We start from the raw sequence: 24327 nt of genomic DNA, 5'->3' as shown, positions 1-24327 counted from the left end.
TAGCCGTTGGAAATTGGCGGTTATACCTAACTTTGGGAAATGAAGTTAGTTAAGTTGTTTTCTTCTTTATCTCACATATATAGCTCGATAGGTGTTCAGTTGTAAAGCAGAGGGAGAATACACAATACACATACACAATTAGGAGATTATTGCTCTAGCTTGCGATTAGTTTGGAGTGATTGAATTGTGCGTGTGAGTTCATTGTATTTGAGAGTTGTTCATCAATAAGATTCCGGTCATCTTCTCCGTGGACGTAGGTGGTTTATCACCGAACCACGTTACATCGTTGTGTGCTTTATTTTCTCGTATTGAGTGAGTGTGAGATCGGAGGCATCACGACCCAACAAGTGGCGCCGTCTGTGGGAAACGTTGAAGACGTTTTCTTGGTTAGTTTTCTGGGCGAGTAGAAGTCCGGGAGATTTGTTATTTGAGCCGGTCTTGGCGATTGCCCACCATTTGTTCGAGAAATGTCCACGGCCAAGTTCGAGGTGGAGAAGTTCACCGGCAGAAACGACTTTGGGCTATGGAGGTTGAAGATGAAGGCTATCTTGATGCAGCAAGGTCTATGGGATGTCTTGAAAGATGGCAATGATGCCAAAGAAAAACCTGAGGCCGATGAAAAGGAGAAGGGGAGACTTCAAGACATGCAATACAAGGCCTATAGCACCCTGATCTTAAATCTTACAGACAGGGTGCTGAGGGAAGTATCCAAAGAAGAGACGGCTGCAGGGGTTTGGACAAAACTTGAGTCATTGTATATGACTAAGTCTCTAGTGAATCGGCTACATTTGAAGCAGAAGCTTCTTGCCTTCAAGTTTTCAGATAGAAAGAGCATTACTGAACAGCTTGAGGAGTTTGGGAAATGCATCGATGATCTCGAAAACATTGATGAGGTGATTAAGGATGAAGATAAGGCCTTAATGTTGCTCAATTCCCTGCCCAAGAGTTATGAGCACTTCAAGGATGCAGTGCTTCTTGGGAGAGAGGCTAAAGTTACCTATGAGGAAATACACTCTGCATTAAAGCTGAAAGAATCGCAGAGGGCTGACATTAAGCAATCTGACCCAGTGGCTGAGAGCATGTACTTGAAGAATAATCAGATCAAGAAGGGCTCCAAAAAGAAGTTCCAGAAAAAGGAAGAAGGTGGGGGATGGAAGGAGAAAAGAAGCTGTCACTACTGCAAGAAACCGGGCCATTTGAAGAAGCATTGTTTTGCTTGGAAGAAAAAACAAGAACAAGAAAAGGCTGGGAATGCAGAGACTGCTGATTTGGCTCAAGAAGTGGAAAATAATGAGGCTTTGAATATACACTCGGGAGCCAAGATTGAGGAGTGCTGGATCATGGACTCAGGCTGCTCCTTCCACATTTGTTCCCACAAGTCTTGGTTTCAAGAATTATCAGCTTGGGAAGGTTCAGTGATGCTAGGTAATGACCAAATATGTAATGTCAAGGGAATTGGGAATATCAGATTGAGGGTGAGGGATGGGAGTGTGAAGACTCTCACAGAGGTCAGGTTCATACCTCAAATCAAGAGAAATCTCATATCTCTTGGAATGTTGGAATCAAAGGGATACAAGTTTGATTCTGGTAATGGGATCCTCAGAGTAACAAAGGACTCCAGAACTGTATTGGAGGCTCAAAGAAAGAATAGCCTGTATTATTTGCTGGGTGAAACTATGGTTGATGCTGTGAATGTGGCTCAGACAGAAGACCTATATCTATGGCGTGCTAGGCTTGGACATGTGGGAGAGAAAGGCATAAGAGAACTGGCTAAACGAGGAGTGATGAAGTTAGGTGCCTCAGACAGATTAAAGAAATGTGAATCTTGTATTCTTGGAAAGGCAAAGAAGCTGCCATTTTCTGGTGGGAAACACACTTCATCAGCCCCATTTTTGTATGCCCACAGTGACCTGTGGGGGCCATCCCCAACCGAATCCATAGGTGGAGGTAAGTATTTCATCTCCATCATAGCTGAATACATCAAAAAGGTGATGAAAAAATATCAGGTGATGAATGCAAGATCAGTCTCTACTCCATTAGCGGGCCATTTCAAGTTGAGCAGAGAGCAAGTGCCAAGGACAGATGAAATCAGGAAGGAGATGAGCATGATACCCTATGCAAATATAATAGGAAGTGTAATGTACTTGATGATATGTACAAGACCGGATGTTGCTCATGCCATAAGTGTGGCTAGTAGATACATGGCTGATCCGAGTAGAGAGCATTGGGCTGCTCTGAAATGGATCTTGAAGTATCTGAGGGGATCTGTTGTGACTGGTTTAAGGTTTGGTGGTGAAGCATGGTCTGAAAAGAATGAAGTCCTTGAAGGGTATTGTGATTCGAATTATGCAGCCAACTTGGATAACAGAAAATCACAAAGTGGCTACATTTTCACCTTATTTGGCACAGCAGTCAGTTGGAAATCCAACCTACAGCCAGTGGTTGCTTTATCCACAACCGAGGCTGAATATATTGCTCTGACAGAGGCTGCAAAAGAAGGGAAATGGTTGCAAGGAATCTTGGAAGATCTGGGAATGAAGCTGGGGGCAGTAAAGATAAACTGTGACAGCAATTCTGCGATTTGCCTAGCCAAACACCAAATGTTTCATGAGAGGTCGAAGCATATTGATGTGAGGAGACACTTTATCAGGGATAAGATTCAAAGTGGGAAGATCAATGTGGTGAAGGTTCCTACTGAGGAGAATGCATCAGATATGTTGACAAAATCTCTGCCAACTTCGAAGTTCAAACATTGTTTGAAGTTGGTTGAGATTGTGGAGTGTTGAGACTTGTAACAAGGATTGAGAAGGGAATCTAGATATTGATGGAGCTTTGCAAGGACAAGGTGGAGATTTGTGAATGTGTGTCCATGCAAACTATCATTCTTGCATAATCAAACTATCATTCTTGTATCATCAAACTATCATTCTTGCATAACTCAGCTTTCACAGCAAGGTGGAGATTTGATCGAGTGATAGAGCCGTTGAAGCTCAAGGAAGGGATCAAGAAAGGAAGCAGAGGAAGCTCGGTTTTTGGGAGCTGGAACTAGCCGTTGGAAATTGGCGGTTATAACTAACTTTGGGAAATGAAGTTAGTTAAGTTGTTTTCTTCTTTATCTCACATATATAGCTCGATAGGTGTTCAGTTGTAAAGCAGAGGGAGAATACACAATACACATACACAATTAGGAGATTATTGCTCTAGCTTGCGATTAGTTTGGAGTGATTGAATTGTGCGTGTGAGTTCATTGTATTTGAGAGTTGTTCATCAATAAGATTCCGGTCATCTTCTCCGTGGACGTAGGTGGTTTATCACCGAACCACGTTACATCGTTGTGTGCTTTATTTTCTCGTATTGAGTGAGTGTGAGATCGGAGGCATCATCACTACCCAACACTACTTGTATGTGAAATTTCAAAAAAGTGATAAGGGTAGTTTTTAAAATGATACTACAACCATACATAGCTCAAAACTAGATTGTGCAATAAACTAAGAACCTGAATGGTTTCTTTTTGGACAGTGTTAAATTTTCGAAATGAAACTTGTAGACTCAAACACAATTATACAATAATTATCTTTACAACTATTTAATGATGAAGTGGAGTTTTTTATGCTTTATAGTTAAGCATTTGTCATTATCCAACATTCGAAGTGTAGTGGTGTTTTTTGTGATACTTTAATACTCATTCCGCCCCAAAGAATATGCACTTCAGGAATGACACGTGTTTTAATGTAAAATTGATAAAGTAAGAGAGATTTAGAGAGAAAAAGTAATTAAAGTATTGTTAGTGAAGAATGAGTCCCACCTTATTAGAGATAAAAGACTTTCCAAAATTAGAAAGTGCATATTCTTATGGGACGGACTAAAAAGGAAAGAGTGCATATTCTTATGGGACTGAGGGAACAGTAGTTAAATAAGTATTTGGTGATTATTTGAAATTCGAACTTCATAAATTTATACACCATAAAGCTAGAAGCTAATATGCACGTATAAATATTACAAAAATATGTGCCGAACAAAGAACGTACTAATATTTTTATGAAATGAAGGGAGTAAAAATAGTATATTTTGGATAGTTTGTTTTTGACATCTTTTAATGTCTTATAATATGATCTACAAATATAATTTGTGAACTATAATGAAACTCCCCACTTGCCGAATGACAAACTAAATATCAAATTGATAGATCAATTTTCCCAATCGAATCCGGAATATTCGGTATCAAGTTTAAACCTTCATCCCAATTTTACACCAATTTGTTTTTATCAAGTAACCAATTTTGACTTCCATTGAGTTTCTTCATATCCATGACAAGTAAAAATAAGCAGTGCAAATTTTCTCTAAACAAAATTACCAAATCGAATCGCTGTGATCTCTCCACGTGTCCATAATAGTCCAACTACATTCAACAAATGACAACCCATGGGTGAAAAAAAAGTGAAGAAAAAGAAAATATGCGTGATTGATTTAATTTACCACTTGATATTACGTCTGAATCACCTAATTTTTATTTGATTGGTAAAATTTGATAATCCGCATTACTATTGTGTTTAGCTAATTTTAAAAACAGAAAATGATAAAAAAAAATAAAAAGAAATAGAGATTTCTGCAATTATGTAACAAACACAGTCAAAGTAATGCGTTCCAAATATTTTTTTTTATTTCAAGATATAGTTCAAATTTTGCTTTGAAGTTGTATGAATAAAAATGACATTAAATATGTGTATTCTTATAATATTTTGTTTGTTTATTTTTCTATAAAACCATTCCTAAAAATTTAGTAATCCCACCCACCATGTAAGATTACAATCAGATAGTCACAGTCCTATATATATAAAAAAATTTAATAATCCGATCATATAAGATTTTGTTTATTATGACTAACTAAATGCACATCGTGACTACTAAATTTTAATTCCAAGTCGAATCCTATAAGGACGCGTTTTGTAGTGGGGATGGGAAATCATCTGTTAGGACAATAAATTAGATTATGGAAGTGGATTAGGCATAGATACTATCATATCACCATGCCCTTTTGTAGCATTGATAACTCAGCACATTATCATGCCCCACGTTTGGTAGCTCGTCCCAAAATTTTGGATAAACTTTATTTGGTCATTTTTGTCCCCATTTATAACTGTGAAACCACTTTTGCCCCTTCTAGAAACCTACTGCAACTTGCACCAAATAAACCCGCGCCAATCCCCCTTTTGGCTCTACGATGAAATTTTCCAAATATGCCGGCGGGAAATGAAATTCACAGATCTAAGAATCTTAACTTTGATATATAGTAGGGTCCCATTTGTACAAGGATTACACCCACCACATTAATTGAAAGCCATTCAATGGGGGATTCAATGCGCAACGAGCACCTGCGTGGAGGAGGCGATGGCAGTCAGGCTACGCCCTATTTTCATTCATCCGTCGTAAATGGTGTTGGGCTTTCGTTATTTTTGAATCTTATTCGTCTTATTTTTGTTTCAGCTATGGGACGAGGGCGTTCCTCGCGGAAACAGAGCCATTGTGACCGCTCTAGGAGAGCGTGGAGCGACAGGGAGGAGATGCACTTCATAGCTTCCCTGAAGGAGTTGGTTGCGACTGGATGGAAGTCCGACAATGGCTTCAGATCGGGATATCTTTTCAAGTTGGAAGAATCGATGCGCCGCGAGTTCCCGACCACTGATTTGAGGGTCAGCCCGCATATCTCATCAAAGCTTCACACTTGGAAAAAGTTTTACTCTGCTGTGTCCTCAATACTGGAAAGGAGTGGTGTTGGGTTCAACAACCACGACGACTACAAGATCGACTGTGACGAGCATCAATGGACTGAAATAATCAAGGTTGTATGCAACTATTATCATTAGCAATCACTTATTAGTTAGCATTTATTTACTGATTCATACATTTGTTTGGGTTAATTTGTTATGCTATCATTGATTTCCCAACTGAATGGCTTTGTTCGTATGTCTCAGGCTGACAGTGCTGCTCGTTTTCTTCGTTACAAGTCGTGGCCGTATTACAATGACTGGAAGATTGTCTTCGGCAAGGATCGGGCTACAGGCAACAGCTCACAGGATACTGATCGGGCTAATCAAATGTACGCCTCAGGATCACGTGAGGCGTACAGTGGAGGAGCGAATGCCAACCAACCAGGATCGGATGATCTGCTCGATGGAGAGGGATTGAATGATCAGGGAACACCTGACGACCGGACCGACAGTGTCTATAGCAACGCCGTTGAAAGTGAACGCACTGGTGCAAAGAAACGTAAACGGGGTGATGCACTTGATGGGCTTATCGATGTGATTGGCAAACTGCACGAAGACACCAATGCAAGGCTGGACCGACTATCAGCTCGCATTGGATACGAGTTTGATGTTACCAAGGCAAGGAAGGAGGTGTTCCATATGATGGGTCTTATTCCGGGCCTCACCCTATCCCAAGTGTTCATCCCTTCGGACGCTATACTTGCTAGGGTTGAACGCCTCGACTACTTCATGAGTCTGCCGGAGGGTGCACGTCAACCGTATGTGTGGCATGCTCTTGAGCATTACACGTGTAACTAGTATGGGCTGGGTTGTGATATGTGTGGGTCCTTAGGATGGGATGTACTAGTCTTTTGTGAACATCGTAGGCCGCAAGCAATGGACACATTATATAGTGTCTTCCTATTTTGTAATGTGAATATCGTATGCAATCTAGGCCACTACTAATGAATTATGCTTTGCTTAATGCTTGGTAATTCCTGATGTCTACTGCATACAAGTGCAGCTTATATACATGTCAACATGGTGCACTAACTAGACCCAATCCATTTGATAGATGCATAAATAATATAGCACCAAAGAAAATGAAATACCTAAGTTTTTTGTTGTTTAGATAGCCAAATAACTAGTTTCAGGGATGCAAATGATCAGCATTCAACATGTGTACAACAAGTAAAATTAGCACACGATGCAGATGAACATGGATTTCAAAATAGAGGTAGTTCGGATTGTAATACCTCCATTTTGCCAATGTTGGTTATGGCTGAATTATGACATAGAAGTGAACCTCCTCTGTGTCCACTAGATAGAAAGAGCAAGTCATCCCTTTCTGGAGTCTGTTAGCTTGTTTGAAGTGGCTCCAACCACGCTTCACCCGGATTCTACCATTCCGCTTTGCTATGCGCATTTCCCACGTTCTTCCACCAACTGTGAAATAGGTCTCATTTTCGATAGCACATTCACAAATGATTTTTTTCCAAAACCTGATTGGTATCTTCTACAAAAAGGAAATGAAATCGGCTTAATTGTGTATATGGTAAAAAAAGAAGTTAATAAGACTAACAAACATCTAACCAATGTTTTAGTAATTGTTGTTTCATCGAACATAATTGTGAACGAAGGGTGTTTATCGGCGGCAGATTCTATAGGCAATATGCTGTCCTCTTCATCGCTAGAAGCAACAGAGTCGGCTTCAGATGAGTCATAGTCGTCACTTGTATCTAGATCCGGCACTACATCGCTCTCGGGTATGGGCCACAATGCCCCTGCATCATAAATTGTGCGTGATATATAAAAAAGGGAAGGGAAAAACTGAGTAGAGTGTATATATCAACTCATACCATCGTAGTCATAATAATAATAATAATAATAATAATAATCTTATTTATTATTATGATGTATAATCCATATTTAACAATAAATTTGTAGTAAATATAACCAATGTTATGATGTATAATCCATATTTAACCTATCCATTGTAATAATAAATGAAATAATATAATTATTATCATTTGTAATTAATAATTTATTAAATATCACATATTATCAATTTTTTTAAATAAAAATTGATACGTATATTTTTAGTTTAGTGTTTAACTCAAATATAAGCTTTAAAATCTTGATGTTTTCCAAACACGAGAAAGTAAAGTTATTAGTAATCATATTCTCGGGATTCATTTTCCCAGGAATCATTTTCCTTGCAAACTTTACTTTCCCGCCAACCAAACTTGGCCTTTAATATAAATCAGAACACCTAGCATCTTATTCTTATTTTCCATCTTTTTATTATCGTTTTTGCCAATGTTGGGTTATTGGATATATTTGCAATAACAAATATGGGCAACAACTGCCATGCTTGAATCAACAAGATTCACATTAATTTTGCATATGAAGAGCAGCAACAGCGGGATAGATAAAAACATTGAAATACTACATCATAATTAAGTTCAACAAGCAATGTGACACCAATTAGTTAAACTACAACTCTATTGTGTTTTAGTTCTTCAACAACATGGATCATATATTGCTACGCAAAAGGTGCAATCGGTCGCAGCACGTGGTCCCTTGTCCTCAGCCAAAGATATGGTTTCAGAAAAGGTGGTTTGTGGTCTTCATATATGGCGATTCACATACTGCATAAGTTGTTAATACGTACGAGAGGTTAGCACATTAATGAAAACAAAATAAAACTTGGACAACGTTTTGACAAAAAATTTTAAGTACCTCCTCCCACATGGATCCCGCTAAGTCATCTCGCATTTGTGTCCAAGCATTAGATGGGTCCACAGAATCGATATACTCTCCTTCGACATTGGGGTCATCAGATTCAGCGACTATTTGGTCATCATTTACGTCGGAGAGTTGGTCGAGTGGATCCACTGGCATTGCTGTTCTAGCATAGTTATGTAGAAGAAAACATGCTAAAATGAGTTGCGTTTGAATTTTCACCGGGTAGTAACAAGCACTCCTTAATATCCCCCATCGCATTTTCAAAACGGCAAATGCACGTTCAATGACGTTGCGAGCCCGTGTGTGTCTCATATTGAAGATTTCACGTGGATTCTGAGGGGCCCCGGCGGCCGGGCCCCATTCTTTGAGATGATATCGGACACTTTTAAATGGTGTTAGGAATCCTTCGCAATTTGCATATCCATTATCACAAAGATAGTACTTTCCTACCAAAGCGTAAACAATGGAAAGTCATATTCGGAATGTAGTTAGTACAAGAAGATATGGTTTCATACCTCTTGGGACTTTGAAGCCATTTTCGCGATTAACGGCATCCCTTAGCACACGAGCATCCCCGGCAGAGCCTTCCCATCCGGCCAGAACGTAAACGAACCGCATACTGCGATCACAAGCGGCTAGGGTATTAGTGCAAATCTGCCCCTTTCGAGAGCGGTATCGAGGCTTGTCAACACTTGGTACTTGTATGTTGATGTATGTGCCGTCGAGAGCTCCTAGGCACCCCTGCACAAAGCAATTCCATTTCATACCATCAAAGATGCAACAGTTCAAATTTGTAATATGTAATGTACCTTGAACCATTTCCATTTGTGATCCTCACAATCGTCATCCACGGCTTCAGGAACAACCCAAAAGGTACGATGAAGCTTAATCACGGCCCTCAGGACAACATGGACAGATTTTGAAACTGTATACCCTGACCTCCAATGGTTGAACTTCACTACTCGAACCTTCTTGTGATGGGCCAAGATTCCTAAAAACATGGCAACTTGTTCCTCCACGGTGACATACCGACCATCGACTACATCACCTGTTTGCCGAAGCATGATACACAGCCTCCCAAAAGCGTTTCTATCCATTCGCAAATTTTCAAGACAAGACACATCACTCACACCAGTGAGTCTGTTCATGTGTCGAACCTGTTGTGGCATCCGCCGGATATACGAATAGCTCTTTCTAAGATCGAGAGGAGAGAAACGTCGTCCCCATCTAATGCTTCGAAGGTAGATGAGGATAACACAAATGATGTCGAACTGATGGTCCCGAATTATGTCGGTCATAACCTGGATAATCATTTCGTTCATTGCCCTTCTACTTGCCATAATTTTCCCAGAAGAACTGCACAGTCGGAGTAAAACGGGGACGATGATTGGCATCGAAATCAAACAAGACAACAAGTTCAACGGAATTTAGTTGTGCACTTTGACAAATAATCAGGAAATCTGAGTACATGGGAAATTAATTGACTAACAAAATCCAACTTCCCCAAGCTCAACAATGGGGGAAGCAAGTCGTGACCCATGTATTTAACAAGAATATTAACCCAATTTGGAGTCCTAAACAAAATATCACTACACATTATGGATCAGGTTCTAACAGAACCAAAAGTACCCAAGCACAAGTCATACCACATATTTGAGTGAATCTCTGCTCGATGTAAAAATTGACATTGAGATGCATATATAAAGAGTACCTTCGCTACACCAATGTCTAATGGCGTATGAGATTCGGACAACGTCTGCGCCGGTATCGTCGTCTCGATTATCTGATTACCACGACAATTTTGGTAGGTTAATCCTACTTTTTCCAAACGTTTGGTGGGTTTGACAACAGTCCGCTTGACCCGGGACTAACCCACGTGACCCGCAACTTTTAGCTGGATTTTGAGGAAAAGAGCAGGTTTAGTGTCTGGGACATTTTTCAGGGTTTATCATCCTGCTTTGGAGTATGGGGCGTCCAACTCAGCACAAATTCCTCCACTACCCTTTTGCATCATCTAAAATTAAGACATCCCAATTTTCTTTCTGCAAATAACAAAGGTGCTTCTTCTCTCTTCATTTCGAAAGTAGGGTTCATCACCAAATCTGAGCCCAAAATTGTCGTGGTAATCAGATAATCGAGACGACGATACCGGCGCAGACGTTGTCCGAATCTCATACGCCATTAGACATTGGTGTAGCGAAGGTACTCTTTATATATGCATCTCAATGTCAATTTTTACATCGAGCAGAGATTCACTCAAATATGTGGTATGACTTGTGCTTGGGTACTTTTGGTTCTGTTAGAACCTGATCCATAATGTGTAGTGATATTTTGTTTAGGACTCCAAATTGGGTTAATATTCTTGTTAAATACATGGGTCACGACTTGCTTCCCCCATTGTTGAGCTTGGGGAAGTTGGATTTTGTTAGTCAATTAATTTCCCATGTACTCAGATTTCCTGATTATTTGTCAAAGTGCACAACTAAATTCCGTTGAACTTGTTGTCTTGTTTGATTTCGATGCCAATCATCGTCCCCGTTTTACTCCGACTGTGCAGTTCTTCTGGGAAAATTATGGCAAGTAGAAGGGCAATGAACGAAATGATTATCCAGGTTATGACCGACATAATTCGGGACCATCAGTTCGACATCATTTGTGTTATCCTCATCTACCTTCGAAGCATTAGACGGGGACGACGTTTCTCTCCTCTCGATCTTAGAAAGAGCTATTCGTATATCCGGCGGATGCCACAACAGGTTCGACACATGAACAGACTCACTGGTGTGAGTGATGTGTCTTGTCTTGAAAATTTGCGAATGGATAGAAACGCTTTTGGGAGGCTGTGTATCATGCTTCGGCAAACAGGTGATGTAGTCGATGGTCGGTATGTCACCGTGGAGGAACAAGTTGCCATGTTTTTAGGAATCTTGGCCCATCACAAGAAGGTTCGAGTAGTGAAGTTCAACCATTGGAGGTCAGGGTATACAGTTTCAAAACCGAGAGCGATGGTCGGTATCGTCGTCTCGATTATCTGATTACCCGAGAGCGATGTAGTGCCGGATCTAGATACAAGTGACGACTATGACTCATCTGAAGCCGACTCTGTTGCTTCTAGCGATGAAGAGGACAGCATATTGCCTATAGAATATGCCGCCGATGAACACCCTTCGTTCACAATTATGTTCGATGAAACAACAATTACTAAAACATTGGTTAGATGTTTGTTAGTCTTATTAACTTCTTTTTTTACCATATACACAATTAAGCCGATTTCATTTCCTTTTTGTAGGAGATACCAATCAGGTTTTGGAAAAAAATCATTTGTGAATGTGCTATCGAAAATGAGACCTATTTCACAGTTGGTGGAAGAACGTGGGAAATGCGCATAGCAAAGCGGAATGGTAGAATCCGGGTGAAGCGTGGTTGGAGCCACTTCAAACAAGCTAACAGACTCCAGAAAGGGATGACTTGCTCTTTCTATCTAGTGGACACAGAGGAGGTTCACTTCTATGTCATAATTCAGCCATAACCAACATTGGCAAAATGGAGGTATTACAATCCGAACTACCTCTATTTTGAAATCCATGTTCATCTGCATCGTGTGCTAATTTTACTTGTTGTACACATGTTGAATGCTGATCATTTGCATCCCTGAAACTAGTTATTTTGCTATCTAAACAACAAAAAACTTGGGTATTTCATTTTCTTTGGTGCTATATTATTTATGCATCTATCAAATGGATTGGGTCTAGTTAGTGCACCATGTTGACATGTATATAAGCTGCACTTGTATGCAGTAGACATCAGGAAGTACCAAGCATTAAGCAAAGCATAATTCATTAGTAGTGGCCTAGATTGCATACGATATTCACATTACAAAATAGGAAGACACTATATAATGTGTCCATTGCTTGTGGCCTACGATGTTCACAAAAGACTAGTACATCCCATCCTAAGGACCCACACATATCACAACCCAGCCCATACTAGTTACCCGTGTAATGCTCAAGAGCATGCCACACATACGGTTGACGTGCACCCTCCGGCAGACTCATGAAGTAGTCGAGGCATTCAACCCTAGCAAGTATAGCGTCCGAAGCGATGAACACTTGGGATAGGGTGAGGCCCGGAATAAGACCCATCATATGGAACACCTCCTTCCTTGCCTTGGTAACATCAAACTCGTATCCAATGCGAGCTGATAGTCGGTCCAGCCTTGCATTGGTGTCTTCGTGCAGTTTGCCAATCACATCGATAAGCCCATCAAGTGCATCACCCCGTTTACGTTTCTTTGCACCAGTGCGTTCACTTTCAACGGCGTTGCTATAGACACTGTCGGTCCGGTCGTCAGGTGTTCCCTGATCATTCAATCCCTCTCCATCGAGCAGATCATCCGATCCTGGTTGGTTGGCATTCGCTCCTCCACTGTACGCCTCACGTGATCCTGAGGCGTACATTTGATTAGCCCGATCAGTATCCTGTGAGCTGTTGCCTGTAGCCCGATCCTTGCCGAAGACAATCTTCCAGTCATTGTAATACGGCCACGACTTGTAACGAAGAAAACGAGCAGCACTGTCAGCCTGAGACATACGAACAAAGCCATTCAGTTGGGAAATCAATGATAGCATAACAAATTAACCCAAACAAATGTATGAATCAGTAAATAAATGCTAACTAATAAGTGATTGCTAATGATAATAGTTGCATACAACCTTGATTATTTCAGTCCATTGATGCTCGTCACAGTCGATCTTGTAGTCGTCGTGGTTGTTGAACCCAACACCACTCCTTTCCAGTATTGAGGACACAGCAGAGTAAAACTTTTTCCAAGTGTGAAGCTTTGATGAGATATGCGGGCTGACCCTCAAATCAGTGGTCGGGAACTCGCGGCGCATCGATTCTTCCAACTTGAAAAGATATCCCGATCTGAAGCCATTGTCGGACTTCCATCCAGTCGCAACCAACTCCTTCAGGGAAGCTATGAAGTGCATCTCCTCCCTGTCGCTCCACGCTCTCCTAGAGCGGTCACAATGGCTCTGTTTCCGCGAGGAACGCCCTCGTCCCATAGCTGAAACAAAAATAAGACGAATAAGATTCAAAAATAACGAAAGCCCAACACCATTTACGACGGATGAATGAAAATAGGGCGTAGCCTGACTGCCATCGCCTCCTCCACGCAGGTGCTCGTTGCGCATTGAATCCCCCATTGAATGGCTTTCAATTAATGTGGTGGGTGTAATCCTTGTACAAATGGGACCCTACTATATATCAAAGTTAAGATTCTTAGATCTGTGAATTTCATTTCCCGCCGGCATATTTGGAAAATTTCATCGTAGAGCCAAAAGGGGGATTGGCGCGGGTTTATTTGGTGCAAGTTGCAGTAGGTTTCTAGAAGGGGCAAAAGTGGTTTCACAGTTATAAATGGGGACAAAAATGACCAAATAAAGTTTATCCAAAATTTTGGGACGAGCTACCAAACGTGGGGCATGATAATGTGCTGAGTTATCAATGCTACAAAAGGGCATGGTGATATGATAGTATCTATGCCTAATCCACTTCCATAATCTAATTTATTGTCCTAACAGATGATTTCCCATCCCCACTACAAAACGCGTCCTTAGTATCTTCTTAATTTATTCCCACATTCAAATCTCAATCCCTATCCTCAGCCACCACTTCTAAACTAAAAATCCAACCAAAAAAAAAATAAAAAATAAAATTAAATGTCAAAAAACTCGCGACCGGAGGCGGGGCTTCAGTCGCCGCTGCTGGCGGCGGAGACGGAGAGATTATGCATGGACGATATGCTGAAAAAGTACTGCGGCGAGTTCGGTCGGTGGCAGCTGCGCCACTTTGTCTTAACCAGCATGGCGTTGGCGCTGGAGGCGTTCCACACCATGGTTGTGATATTCGCCGACCGCGAGCCAGCGTGGCGGTGCGTCGGCGGCGGCGGGGATTGCGACACGTGCGGGATGGATGCTGGCACGTGGGAGTGGGTGGAGGGGAAGGGGAGCTCGACGGTGGCGGAGTTTGGATTGATTTGCGGCGACAAGTATAAGGTGGGCTTGGTTCAGGCCTTGTTCTTCGCCGGATGTATGATCGGTATGCTTTTCCGGCTGCTTATTTAGTAATTTAATAGATTCAAGATAAATGTATAAAATAGGATAGATAATGCTTAATTGAGTAAAATAAATGTGTGAACGGTAGGAATCTAGAGATATGTATCATATTTTGACATTTTATGTAATCAATTTACTGATAGTATAGATATTGTTGAACAATTAGAAGAGATACCCATAATAGTTTGACTTAGTTTAGATAATTTTCATAGGAGTATTAATCTTTCAATAAATAATAAATCAATTTGCATATTAATCTCATTATATAGCAGTAAAATAAATGAAAAAGTAAATAAAGGCGTGGTGAAAGCACGCATATCCCTGTAGCACCTGTCTTCATTTTATTGGACCCAATTTTCGAAATTGTGACACCTATCATATTATCGAAAAATAAAATTCGACGGGTCTGTTTAAGTGAATTCATGTAGCAAAGTTAGATCAGATTATATGCTTTTTTCCCGTGAAACATATCTATGCAATAAATTCCATACTCAAATATATGCATATTTTAATTTAAATCTAAATTATAGCTAGCGGCGTGTAGAAACTGAATAGCTGCTTTAGTAGTGTTCATCATTAAAGTTTCTCACTTTTTACTACTACTACTACTATTGCTATATTCTAACTATTGCTTTTCTTACATAGGATATACCTAACTTTACTATTTTAATACTCTCCCTCTATCCATGAAATATTGTTCAAGTTTGATTCAACATATATTTTAAGAAATGTGAAGAAAATAAATTGAAAAAGTTAGTTGAATGACGGTCCCACATTTATATATTAGTTTTATAATATAATGTGAGTAAAAATAGTTGGTGGAAAATAGAGTTCATTTACCAAAAATAGAAAAAGAAGAAGTGAAGTTAATAACTTTTCACGGACGGACTAAAATAGAAAAACTATACAACATTTCATGGACGGAGGAAGTATATGGATGTGGAAAGTAGTGGTGAGTATAGGAGAAATATACTCCGTATATGAAACGTATTTATAATCAATTAAATAATCTCAAAATTCATTTTTGGAGAGAACTTGTGTATACCTCCACCATAACTAAATGTAATTAGAATTTACTAGTAGTAGAGTATCATTTTTGAACTATAGTGTATTAATCACAAATTGAATATGATTTGGTCAGGTGCTGGAGTATTTGGACACCTCTCGGACTCTAGATTGGGAAGGAAAGGCTCCCTAGTAATTGTTTGCATACTGAATGCCATCTTCGGTTGCCTGACCGCCCTCTCCCCGACCTACCCCGTCTACGCGGCCCTCCGCCTCCTCACGGGGTTCAGCACGGGCGGGGTCGGCCTCTGTGCCTTCGTCCTCGCCACCGAGCCCATAGGCCCCACCCGCCGTGGTGCAGCTGGCATGTCCACCTTCTACTTCTTCTCGGGCGGGATCGCGGCCCTCACCGGCATTGCCTACATCTTCCCGTCGTGGCGGGCCCTCTACATCGCCACATCCGTCCCTTCCATCCTCTTCCTCGTCCTCGTCCTCCCCTTTGTCACTGAGTCCCCGCGCTGGCACCTTGTCCGGGCCGATGTGGGGTCTGCCATGCGGACCATGCGCTCCATCGCGCGGTCCAACGGGCAGGACTTGCCCGAGACGGCCCTCCTCGCACTAGACGAGGAGACCGGTCAACATAAGTGCACGTCCACTAAGGAAGCTGCCATAATCACAGGATCCTTAGTGGACGTGGTGCGGACCCCACTGACGCGGGTCCGCCTCTTCCTCGCCGTAGCGATCAACTTCTTCTGCTCCGTCGTGTACTACGGGCTGAGCCTCAACGTGGTGAACCTCGGCACCAACCTCCACCTCAACGTGTTCCTCAATGCGGTGGCAGAGATGCCGGCGTTCCTCCTCACGGCGTTGCTACTCGACACTTTCGGCCGGAAGCCGCTGAGCATCGGGACGCAGTGGTCCAGCAGCGCGTTCTGCCTCGCGGGGGGGATGATGAAGGCATATGGCGCGTGGAAGACGGTGAGGATGGTTTGTGGGATTCTCGGGATATTCGGGATGGCGGGGACGTATAACTTGCTGTTTATCTACACGGTGGAGCTGTTTCCGACGGTGGTGAGGAACGCGGCGCTGGGGTGCGCAACGCAGGCGGCACAGATGGGGGCGATACTGGCGCCGTTCGTGGTGGTGATGGGGGAGAGGGTGCCGTTTCTCGTGTTCGGAGTGTGCGGGTTGGCAGGAGGGACGCTGGCGTTTTTGTTGCCGGAGACTTTGAATCGGCCGTTGTATGATACCATGGCTGGGATGGAAGAGGGAGAAGGTGCTGCTCAATTGCGTTGATTTTGTTTAAATATATGTTTTGGATTATATTTAATTTCAAGTATACATTTTGGGAATGAAGATTTTTGCGTAAAAAAAAGTTCCCTTCTTTACAAGCTATAGCTTTAATATTGACATTGATTTATTTTGAAGACTATACTTATTGGAATTAATTGATCATCAAGATAAATATAAATATACTAGAAAGTTTAATTGTATAAATTCCATTGCTACTGATTCTGATTCTATTCAACGGGTCGCAGCGCAATTGGCAGCACGGAGCTGTGGTGACCTTGAGGTTACGGGTTCAAACCCTGCCATCCGCAAGCCCGATCACCCGCCGAGAGACTCTCGGCCTTAATCCGCAAGCCCGGTCGAGCAGGATCAGTTGGATTCCACCGAAAAAAATGATTGGGAGAATAAATTATTCTAACAATCAACCAAAAAGATTCTCACAATCAATATACATAATTCTTTGACATAAATTATAAATACTAGTTCTAGTTAAACAGATAAGAAGTACAGAACTGAATAATCCCAACAAAGTGTAACAGAATAAATGAAATCAAACAAAATAAAGGAGCAATTATTAGAACAATAGAATTCAATAATCCAAACAAAATTTAGTATGCCATAAACAAAACGTTGCATTTCAAAAACCAAATCCAATTCAAATTCGATATAGATAAAAAAGATAACAAGCTTAAAATACTTAAGACTTGTCAGCCTTAGCAGCTGTAGCAGCAGCTTGTCCTCTGAGACGACCAGTTCTTCTGGCAGCAATAAGACCAACCTTTTGGCCAGGTGGTGCATCACGACGAACAGTACTGGCATGACCAATGTGTTGATGGTTACCACCACCATGAGGATGCTCCACGGGATTCATAGCAACACCACGAACCTTGGGCCATGAGTTCCTCTTCACTCTGAACTTGTGATAAGCGTTTCCAGCCTTCAACATCGGCTTCTCAGTTCTCCCACCTCCGGCAACCTGCCCAACCATGGCACGGCAGCCACTTGGCACAATCTTCTTTGCACCGGATGGGAGCTTCACCCTGCAGGAATAACAGATTTCTCAATGTAGTGTATCTTTAAATGCGAGCACCAACAACACATTAGGAGAATTGGGTGACAAATGATGATTACAAAGCAAGAACAATATTCAATACCATCATATGATCATAACAGATCAGACGCATAAGAAATGAACAGAACAGGAACAATAATTGAGTATAAAGTATAAACTAAAATAAGCAGCCAAATTATCAATTCAGCCAAAGATATAGACACCAACCATAATATAGAATTTTGTAGAGTACAAATGAAACTTGATTGTTACAGCATCTAATTCATAGTATTAAATTAACATTAACAAATCTCATGAAATCAAAATGTCAAAACCTTCAAAATCTCAAACTGATGATGACATAACCACTTGAAGATATAATTCAGTTTTAAATTAAGAGGCATAGATTAGCTACACTGAACTATGAAGCCATATAATAACTTTGTGAGAAAAAAATTGATATAATTCTGGGATTCATGAAAATTAGTAGTACTAAAATTTTGTCATTTCCACAAACAATACTTCAATTCTAAACTTACATCATAGCTAAGTATCCAATTACAGCTAAAGCAATGAATAATAGTAGCAAGTTAAATTCATAACAATTGCACAGCAACATCATATCCAAGTATCAAATTACAGCAAAATCAATAATAGCAGTAAACAGATATATAAACAAAAAAACATAGAGAAATCTTCACAACCACGGATTGAATCGTTGGAAAATAGAAAATAAATTATGTTTCAAAGGGCACCATACTCATACTTGTCAATAGCTGAGCCAAATCAAACAACCAGCGAGAAATTTACCTTGTGGTTCCGTTATCGAGGTTGTGAGAGATGACAATCGCATAATCTCCAGAAGCCCTAGCGAAAACGCCGCGATCTCCAACGTGATGCTCCACGTTGCAAACGACAGCTCCCTCGGGAATGGATCTGAGAGGCAACACGTTTCCGACGACGAGGTTTGCCTTCTTCCCGCAGTACACAAATTGACCGGTGTACATGCCCTCGGCGGCGACAAAGAGCTCCTTCTGGTGCTGAAATCGGAAGGGGTGGCGGAAGGTCACGCGAGCAAGGGGCGCGCCGCGGCCGGGATCGTGGATGATTTCGGTGACGACGCCCTTGAGGTAGCCGTTGCGCTCGCCGAAGTCGAGGGAGCGGAAGCGCGCCGGGCCCTTGCGGTGGTGGGTGTGGGATTTGAAGACGGAGCCAGCTCCCTTACGCTGAGCTCTGATCACACGTCCCATTGTGCTGGTGTGTGAGTGTGTGAGGGGGGAGGAGAGCAGCAGCAGCGGCGGCGGTAGAAATGTGGAGGGAGGAGTGGTGGATATAGATTTAGGGATTTAAGGTTTGGGTGAAATTAGGGTTTCCCAACTGCTTCGTTTTGGGAGATAGTCATATTTGGGCTTAGCCCATATTTTGTCAATTGGGCTCTATAGTAAGAATATACCTTTAGTGGGATATTGAATGAGATGGTCATATTTGGGTTTAGCCCAGTTTTTGGTTTCAATTGGGCTCATGCTATAGTAAGAATTTACTCTCTACATTCCTCTCCCTTCGCACTGGCTAACCTTCAACATCACCTTTCAAAGATAACCTTATTATTTTGTTCCAGAAGTAAGTTGTATACAAGGATATTAATATTTTATTTTTAAAAATATGAGAATAAGAAAATGTTATGACATAACTCACTTTGTAATTCGTTGAACAATTGTTATGTATTGAATTGATAAATTTAAAATATTAGGATAATTCGATCATTAACAAATCAATTTATGATATTCTGTTCATTAATTTAAATCAACATCCTTTGGGAATATATAAGATATTGAAAACAGTTTGAAATTATAGTTCAAATCGACAAGGTATATCTTATTTCATTAACATACCAATCATATTAAGTGTAATTTAATCTATATCACCATTCTCTCTTTCCATACAAATCACATTCTCAATGTGATGTTGAACAAAAACTTTGGTAACAAATTTGAATACGCAAGATTAGGCCAAAAAAATAGGCAATATATGTAAAATAAAAACATGCATTTCCGTATTAATTTTTCAACATGCCCTCTTGAGAAAAACAATATGCCTAATCCATCAATATTGTATGTAACAACGTCTCTTATTTGTCTCACATTAACCGTATCAATTTCATTTTCACTCATATATGACAACTATGTATAGTATAGAAATCAAAACATAATTGGAAATATCAATTTCTTTCTCCTTTCTTTTTTCGTATTTTAAAAGGCGATATTTATACATTAAGCAGTTTGTTTTATGTTAAAAAAAAAGCTCAAAATCAACAACTTGGTGAACTGAAGATTCGGCTTAATCAAAAACTAAAAGACCTTTACAATTGCAGCAAAAAAAAGGCGATTCTGTCGCCTTGGCGGCCCCCACACTCCGGCCCGACATCATGTGAGGGGGTTAAATCAGGATATGCAGCAGCCCGTTAAGGGGAGGCCTTAACCCACTGACTGCTAGAAACCCATCTGCCAAAGCCACATACTTATGCCCAAGAGATGGAAGCAATTACACGACAACAATGAGATTAATACCAATATTGACAACAACAGCAACAACAACAAAAATCTACTTTTAGTTTTGAGCACAATAAATTCTCTCATGAAAGACGAACTTTCTCATAGAAATGGCATGTTTTTTGTATGTAAACCTAATAAAGTTGAATTTTGTGTGGAAAATGTAGAATTTAGTAAATTACTTAAAAAAAACTTTTGAAAACTTGTGCCAATGACGTAGCTCGACATTTCATGTGGCAAGACCCAAAGAAGATACGTAGTAGTATTTCAAAACTTTCTCAGTGTGGGGATCAAACTAGTCCGGATTCACTAATTACCGAGACCTCTTTGTTCTTGTATAAGAGAGCTCAGCCAAACTCTCAACCACGCGGCTGATTTAATCAAGATTACAAGTATATTTACAAGTAATATAACCTAGCTATTACAAGTCTTGACAGAAATCCTAGCTAGCTCCTAGATTAATAGCAACCTGCACACTCAAGAAACAAGTTAGTAATAACAAGCAAGATCTTGTATTCCATGATAGAACAAAGCATATTGATGTAAGGTTTCATTACATTAGAGATATTGTAGAAAAAAAGTGAAGTTTTTTTTCAAAAAGTGCATACTGATAGAAATCCTGTTGACATGGGAACTAAGAGCTTACCTTTTGAAAAACTTCTTTTCTGCATAAAATTTTTACATTTTGACCTAGGATAGGTTGCACTCTTTTCTGTAGTGCCCAACTTCTCCACAATTAAAACACTTCCTGAAATATTTTTGGTCCTTGCTATTGGACCTTGACCTGTTCATTTGGAAGCTTTGAAGTGGCTTCTGAGATACCTTAAGCTTACTGCTATGTATGGGTTGTGTTATTCTAAATGTGATGAAGGTGTTACACTAACTGGATTTGTTGATTCTAATTATGCAAATGACAGGGATAAGATGAAGTCAACCACCTCCTATGTGTTTACTGGCTGCAGGTCTTGCATTAGCTTAAAGTCTCAGTTGCAGCACATAGTGGCCCTATCCACTACTGAATCAGAATATATTGCCATAACAGAGGCAATGAAAGAAGCTGTGTGGTTAAAGGGAGTGCTTTCTAAGCTGAAGTTTGTGAAATCCCCTCCTACTGTGTTTTCTGATTCTCAGTCTGCTATTCAATTGTGTAAAAATCATGTATTCCATGATAGAACAAAACATATTGATGTAAGGTTTTATTGCATTAGAGATATTGTAGAAAAAGGTGAAGTTTTTCTTCAAAAAGTACATACTAATAGAAATCCTGCTGATATGGGAACTAAGAGCTTACATTTTGAAAAACTTCTTTTCAAAAAGTACATACTAATAGAAATCATGTTGATATGGCCATTATGTGCTGCAACTGAGACTTTAAACTAATGCAAGACCTGCAGACAGTAAACACATAGAAGGTGGTTGACTTCCTCTTATCACTGTCATTTGCATAATTAGAATCAACAAATCCAGTTAGTGTAACACCTTCATCACATTTAGAATAGCACAACCCATACTTAGCAGTAAGCTTAAGGTATCTCAGAAGCCACTTCAAAGCTTCCAAATGAACAGGTCAAGGTCCAATAGCAAGGACCAAAAATCTTTCAGGAAGTATTTTAATTGTGGAGAAGTTGGGCACTACAGAAAAGAGTGCAACCTATCCTAGGTCAAAATGTAAAAATTTTATGCAGAAAAGAAGTTTTTCAAAAGGTAAGCTCTTAGTTCCCATGTCAACAGGATTTCTATCAGTATGCACTTTTTGAAAAAAAACTTCACTTTTTTTCTACAATATCTCTAATGTAATGAAACCTTATATCAATATGCTTTGTTCTATCATGGAATACAAGATCTTGCTTGTTATTACTAACTTGTTTCTTGAGTGTGCAGGTTGCTGTTAATCTAGGAGCTAGCTAGGGTTTCTGTCACGACTTGTAATAGCTAGGTTATATTACTTGTAAACATACTTGTAATCTTGATTAAATCAGCCGCGTGGTTGAGAGTTTGGCTGAGCTCTCTTATACAAGAACAAAGAGGTCTCGGTAATTAGTGAATCCGGACTAGTCTGATCCCCACACTGAGAAAGTTTTGAAATACTACTACGTATCTTCTTTGGGTCTTGACACATGAAATGTCGAGCTACGTCATTGGCACAAGTTTTCAAAAGTGTTTTTTAAAAGTCAATTTACTAAATTCTACATTTTCCACACAAAATTCAACTTTATTAGGTTTACATATAAAAAACATGCCATTTCTATGAGAAAGTTCGTCTTTCATGAGAGAATTTATTGTGCTCAAAACTAAAAGTAAATTTTTGTTGATGTTGCTGTTGTCGTCAATATTGGTATTAATCTCATTGTTGTCGTAATTGCTTCCATCTCTTGGGCATAAGTATGAGGCTTTGGCAGATGGATTTCTGGCAGTCAGTGAGTTAAGGCCTCTCCTTTAACGGGCTGCTGCATATCCTGATTTAACCCCCTCACATGATGTCGGACCGGAGTGTGAGGGCCGCCAAGGCGGCAGAATCGCCTTTTAATTGCTGCAATTGTAAAGGTCTTTTAGTTTTTGATTAAGCCGAATCTTCAATTCACCAGGTGGTTGATTTTGAGCTTTTTTTAACATAAAACAAACTGCTTAATGTATAAATATTGCCTTTTAAAATACGAAAAAAGAAAGGAGAAAGAAATTGATATTTCCAATTATGTTTTGATTTCTATACTATACATAGTTGTCATTTATGAGTGAAAATGAATTTGATACGGTTAATGTGAGACAAATAAGAGACGTTGTTACATACAATATTGATGGATTAGGCATATTGTTTTTCTCAAGAGGGCATATTGAAAAATTAATACGGAAATGCATGTTTTTATTTTACATATATTGCCTATGTTTTGGGCCTAATTTGCGTATTCAAATTTGTTACCAAAGTTTTTTGTTCAACATCACATTAAGGAGGTGGGCACGTGGAATCCTCCTTCGAGTGGGGATTCACTCTGGTAAATTGATTGTAACCTCTTCTTTTTTAGCGTTTTATGTTTCTGTTTAGTGCCAATCATAGGCTTGGGCTATTGTTTGCTGGTAGATAGTCTCTGGCAAAGATTTAAGATCTTTCTTGCGTGTGCTTTCTTTGTTTTTTTTCTTGCTTCTGCTCCTTGCTCTGGTTTTCTTTACTGGCTTCTAATTTCCTAGCCACCAAGCACCTTTGCTGCCTAAGTGACCCCCTGCACCCTCCAGTAGCGAGTGATTGCGAACTGGGATAGCCTTAGCCAGTGTGCTAGTGACAGTCAGGATTTGGCAGTCAGTGTATATGTGTTGCTTGCCTGTGAAAGCTATTCTGTCTGTTTGTGTTGAAATGCTAAGTTGTTTGTTTGCAAAAATGGCTCAACATGTTGGTTTGATTCATTTCAATGGCAAAAATGTTTTTTTGATTTGGAAACAAAAATTGAAATGTATTCTTATTCAGCAAAAAGTGTTTAAAGTTGTTGATGGCTCTTTACCTGACGACACTCCTCAAGAAAAGCTGGATGAGATGAATGAGTTGGCTAGAGCTACTATTGTGCTTAATCTGTCTGATTCTGTGATTAGGAAAATTGATCGTATTGAATTTGCTTCTGAAATATGGAAACATATTGATACTCTGTTCACTGAGACTTCTATGTCCTCCAGGATGTATTTGCTTGAAAAGTTGTTCAAATTTAAGTTTGATCTTGCTAAGGATATTGATGATAATGTGGATAGGTTTCAGAAAAGTGTGCAGGATATTAAAAGATCTGGTAATAAAACTAACGATGAATACACTAGTATTGCTTTAATGAATGTCATAC

At 40.1% G+C, this 24327-nt stretch overlaps 5 protein-coding genes across 5 annotated transcripts; 2 read left to right on the top strand and 3 right to left on the bottom strand.

The window, feature by feature from the left end:
- The first annotated feature begins 4982 nt into the window (after positions 1-4982).
- Positions 4983-6732, top strand: LOC121775790. Its single transcript, XM_042172843.1, has 3 exons — positions 4983-5394; positions 5485-5840; positions 5973-6732. The coding sequence occupies exons 1-3, from the start codon at positions 5346-5348 to the stop codon at positions 6564-6566; spliced, it is 999 nt and encodes a 332-aa protein (XP_042028777.1). The 5' UTR covers positions 4983-5345; the 3' UTR covers positions 6567-6732.
- A 1487-nt stretch (positions 6733-8219) lies between these two features.
- LOC121777903 lies at positions 8220-10696 on the bottom strand. Its single transcript, XM_042175237.1, has 5 exons — positions 10207-10696; positions 9305-9851; positions 9011-9236; positions 8490-8941; positions 8220-8398 (listed from the first exon to the last, which is right to left on the bottom strand). The coding sequence occupies exons 2-5, from the start codon at positions 9833-9835 to the stop codon at positions 8378-8380; spliced, it is 1230 nt and encodes a 409-aa protein (XP_042031171.1). The 5' UTR covers positions 9836-9851; positions 10207-10696; the 3' UTR covers positions 8220-8377.
- A 1619-nt stretch (positions 10697-12315) lies between these two features.
- LOC121777904 lies at positions 12316-13849 on the bottom strand. The gene is made up of 3 exons (XM_042175238.1): positions 13654-13849; positions 13208-13563; positions 12316-13075 (listed from the first exon to the last, which is right to left on the bottom strand). The coding sequence occupies exons 1-3, from the start codon at positions 13700-13702 to the stop codon at positions 12482-12484; spliced, it is 999 nt and encodes a 332-aa protein (XP_042031172.1). The 5' UTR covers positions 13703-13849; the 3' UTR covers positions 12316-12481.
- A 136-nt stretch (positions 13850-13985) lies between these two features.
- Positions 13986-17393, top strand: LOC121777902 (organic cation/carnitine transporter 4-like). The gene is made up of 3 exons (XM_042175236.1): positions 13986-14597; positions 15756-16895; positions 17158-17393. Exons 1-3 carry the CDS (start codon positions 14219-14221, stop codon positions 17253-17255), a joined length of 1617 nt encoding a protein of 538 aa, XP_042031170.1. The 5' UTR covers positions 13986-14218; the 3' UTR covers positions 17256-17393.
- A 61-nt stretch (positions 17394-17454) lies between these two features.
- On the bottom strand, positions 17455-19310 carry LOC121777905 (60S ribosomal protein L8-like). The gene is made up of 2 exons (XM_042175239.1): positions 18771-19310; positions 17455-17949 (listed from the first exon to the last, which is right to left on the bottom strand). The coding sequence occupies exons 1-2, from the start codon at positions 19208-19210 to the stop codon at positions 17607-17609; spliced, it is 783 nt and encodes a 260-aa protein (XP_042031173.1). The 5' UTR covers positions 19211-19310; the 3' UTR covers positions 17455-17606.
- Between the last annotated feature and the right edge of the window lie 5017 nt (positions 19311-24327).

This window comes from Salvia splendens, chromosome 18 (assembly GCF_004379255.2).
Source record: "Salvia splendens isolate huo1 chromosome 18, SspV2, whole genome shotgun sequence".
Classification (NCBI taxonomy): domain Eukaryota; kingdom Viridiplantae; phylum Streptophyta; class Magnoliopsida; order Lamiales; family Lamiaceae; genus Salvia; species Salvia splendens.
The sequence above is the reverse complement of the archived record's forward strand: the minus strand, read 5'-3'. Positions and strand labels throughout refer to the sequence as shown.

What these genes read in the sequence shown, in the direction of transcription:
- LOC121775790 (XM_042172843.1), top strand. Translation starts at nt 5,346, where the DNA reads ATGGGGGATTCAATGCGCAACGAGCACCTGCGTGGAGGAGGCGATGGC. An exon ending in GCGTGGAGGAGGCGATGGCA is followed by an intron (nt 5,395 to 5,484) that starts GTCAGGCTACGC and finishes TTTTTGTTTCAG; the next exon opens with CTATGGGACGAGGGCGTTCC. An exon ending in AATGGACTGAAATAATCAAG is followed by an intron (nt 5,841 to 5,972) that starts GTTGTATGCAAC and finishes CGTATGTCTCAG; the next exon opens with GCTGACAGTGCTGCTCGTTT.
- LOC121777903 (XM_042175237.1), bottom strand. Translation starts at nt 9,835, where the DNA reads ATGGCAAGTAGAAGGGCAATGAACGAAATGATTATCCAGGTTATGACC. An exon ending in ACAAATGGAAATGGTTCAAG is followed by an intron (nt 9,237 to 9,304) that starts GTACATTACATA and finishes TGCTTTGTGCAG; the next exon opens with GGGTGCCTAGGAGCTCTCGA. An exon ending in CGGGATCCATGTGGGAGGAG is followed by an intron (nt 8,399 to 8,489) that starts GTACTTAAAATT and finishes CAACTTATGCAG; the next exon opens with TATGTGAATCGCCATATATG.
- LOC121777904 (XM_042175238.1), bottom strand. Translation starts at nt 13,702, where the DNA reads ATGGGGGATTCAATGCGCAACGAGCACCTGCGTGGAGGAGGCGATGGC. An exon ending in GCGTGGAGGAGGCGATGGCA is followed by an intron (nt 13,564 to 13,653) that starts GTCAGGCTACGC and finishes TTTTTGTTTCAG; the next exon opens with CTATGGGACGAGGGCGTTCC. An exon ending in AATGGACTGAAATAATCAAG is followed by an intron (nt 13,076 to 13,207) that starts GTTGTATGCAAC and finishes CGTATGTCTCAG; the next exon opens with GCTGACAGTGCTGCTCGTTT.
- LOC121777902 (XM_042175236.1), top strand. Translation starts at nt 14,219, where the DNA reads ATGTCAAAAAACTCGCGACCGGAGGCGGGGCTTCAGTCGCCGCTGCTG. An exon ending in CTTCGCCGGATGTATGATCG is followed by an intron (nt 14,598 to 15,755) that starts GTATGCTTTTCC and finishes TGATTTGGTCAG; the next exon opens with GTGCTGGAGTATTTGGACAC. An exon ending in TGGGATGGAAGAGGGAGAAG is followed by an intron (nt 16,896 to 17,157) that starts GTGCTGCTCAAT and finishes AACGGGTCGCAG; the next exon opens with CGCAATTGGCAGCACGGAGC.
- LOC121777905 (XM_042175239.1), bottom strand. Translation starts at nt 19,210, where the DNA reads ATGGGACGTGTGATCAGAGCTCAGCGTAAGGGAGCTGGCTCCGTCTTC. An exon ending in CTCGATAACGGAACCACAAG is followed by an intron (nt 17,950 to 18,770) that starts GTAAATTTCTCG and finishes TTATTCCTGCAG; the next exon opens with GGTGAAGCTCCCATCCGGTG.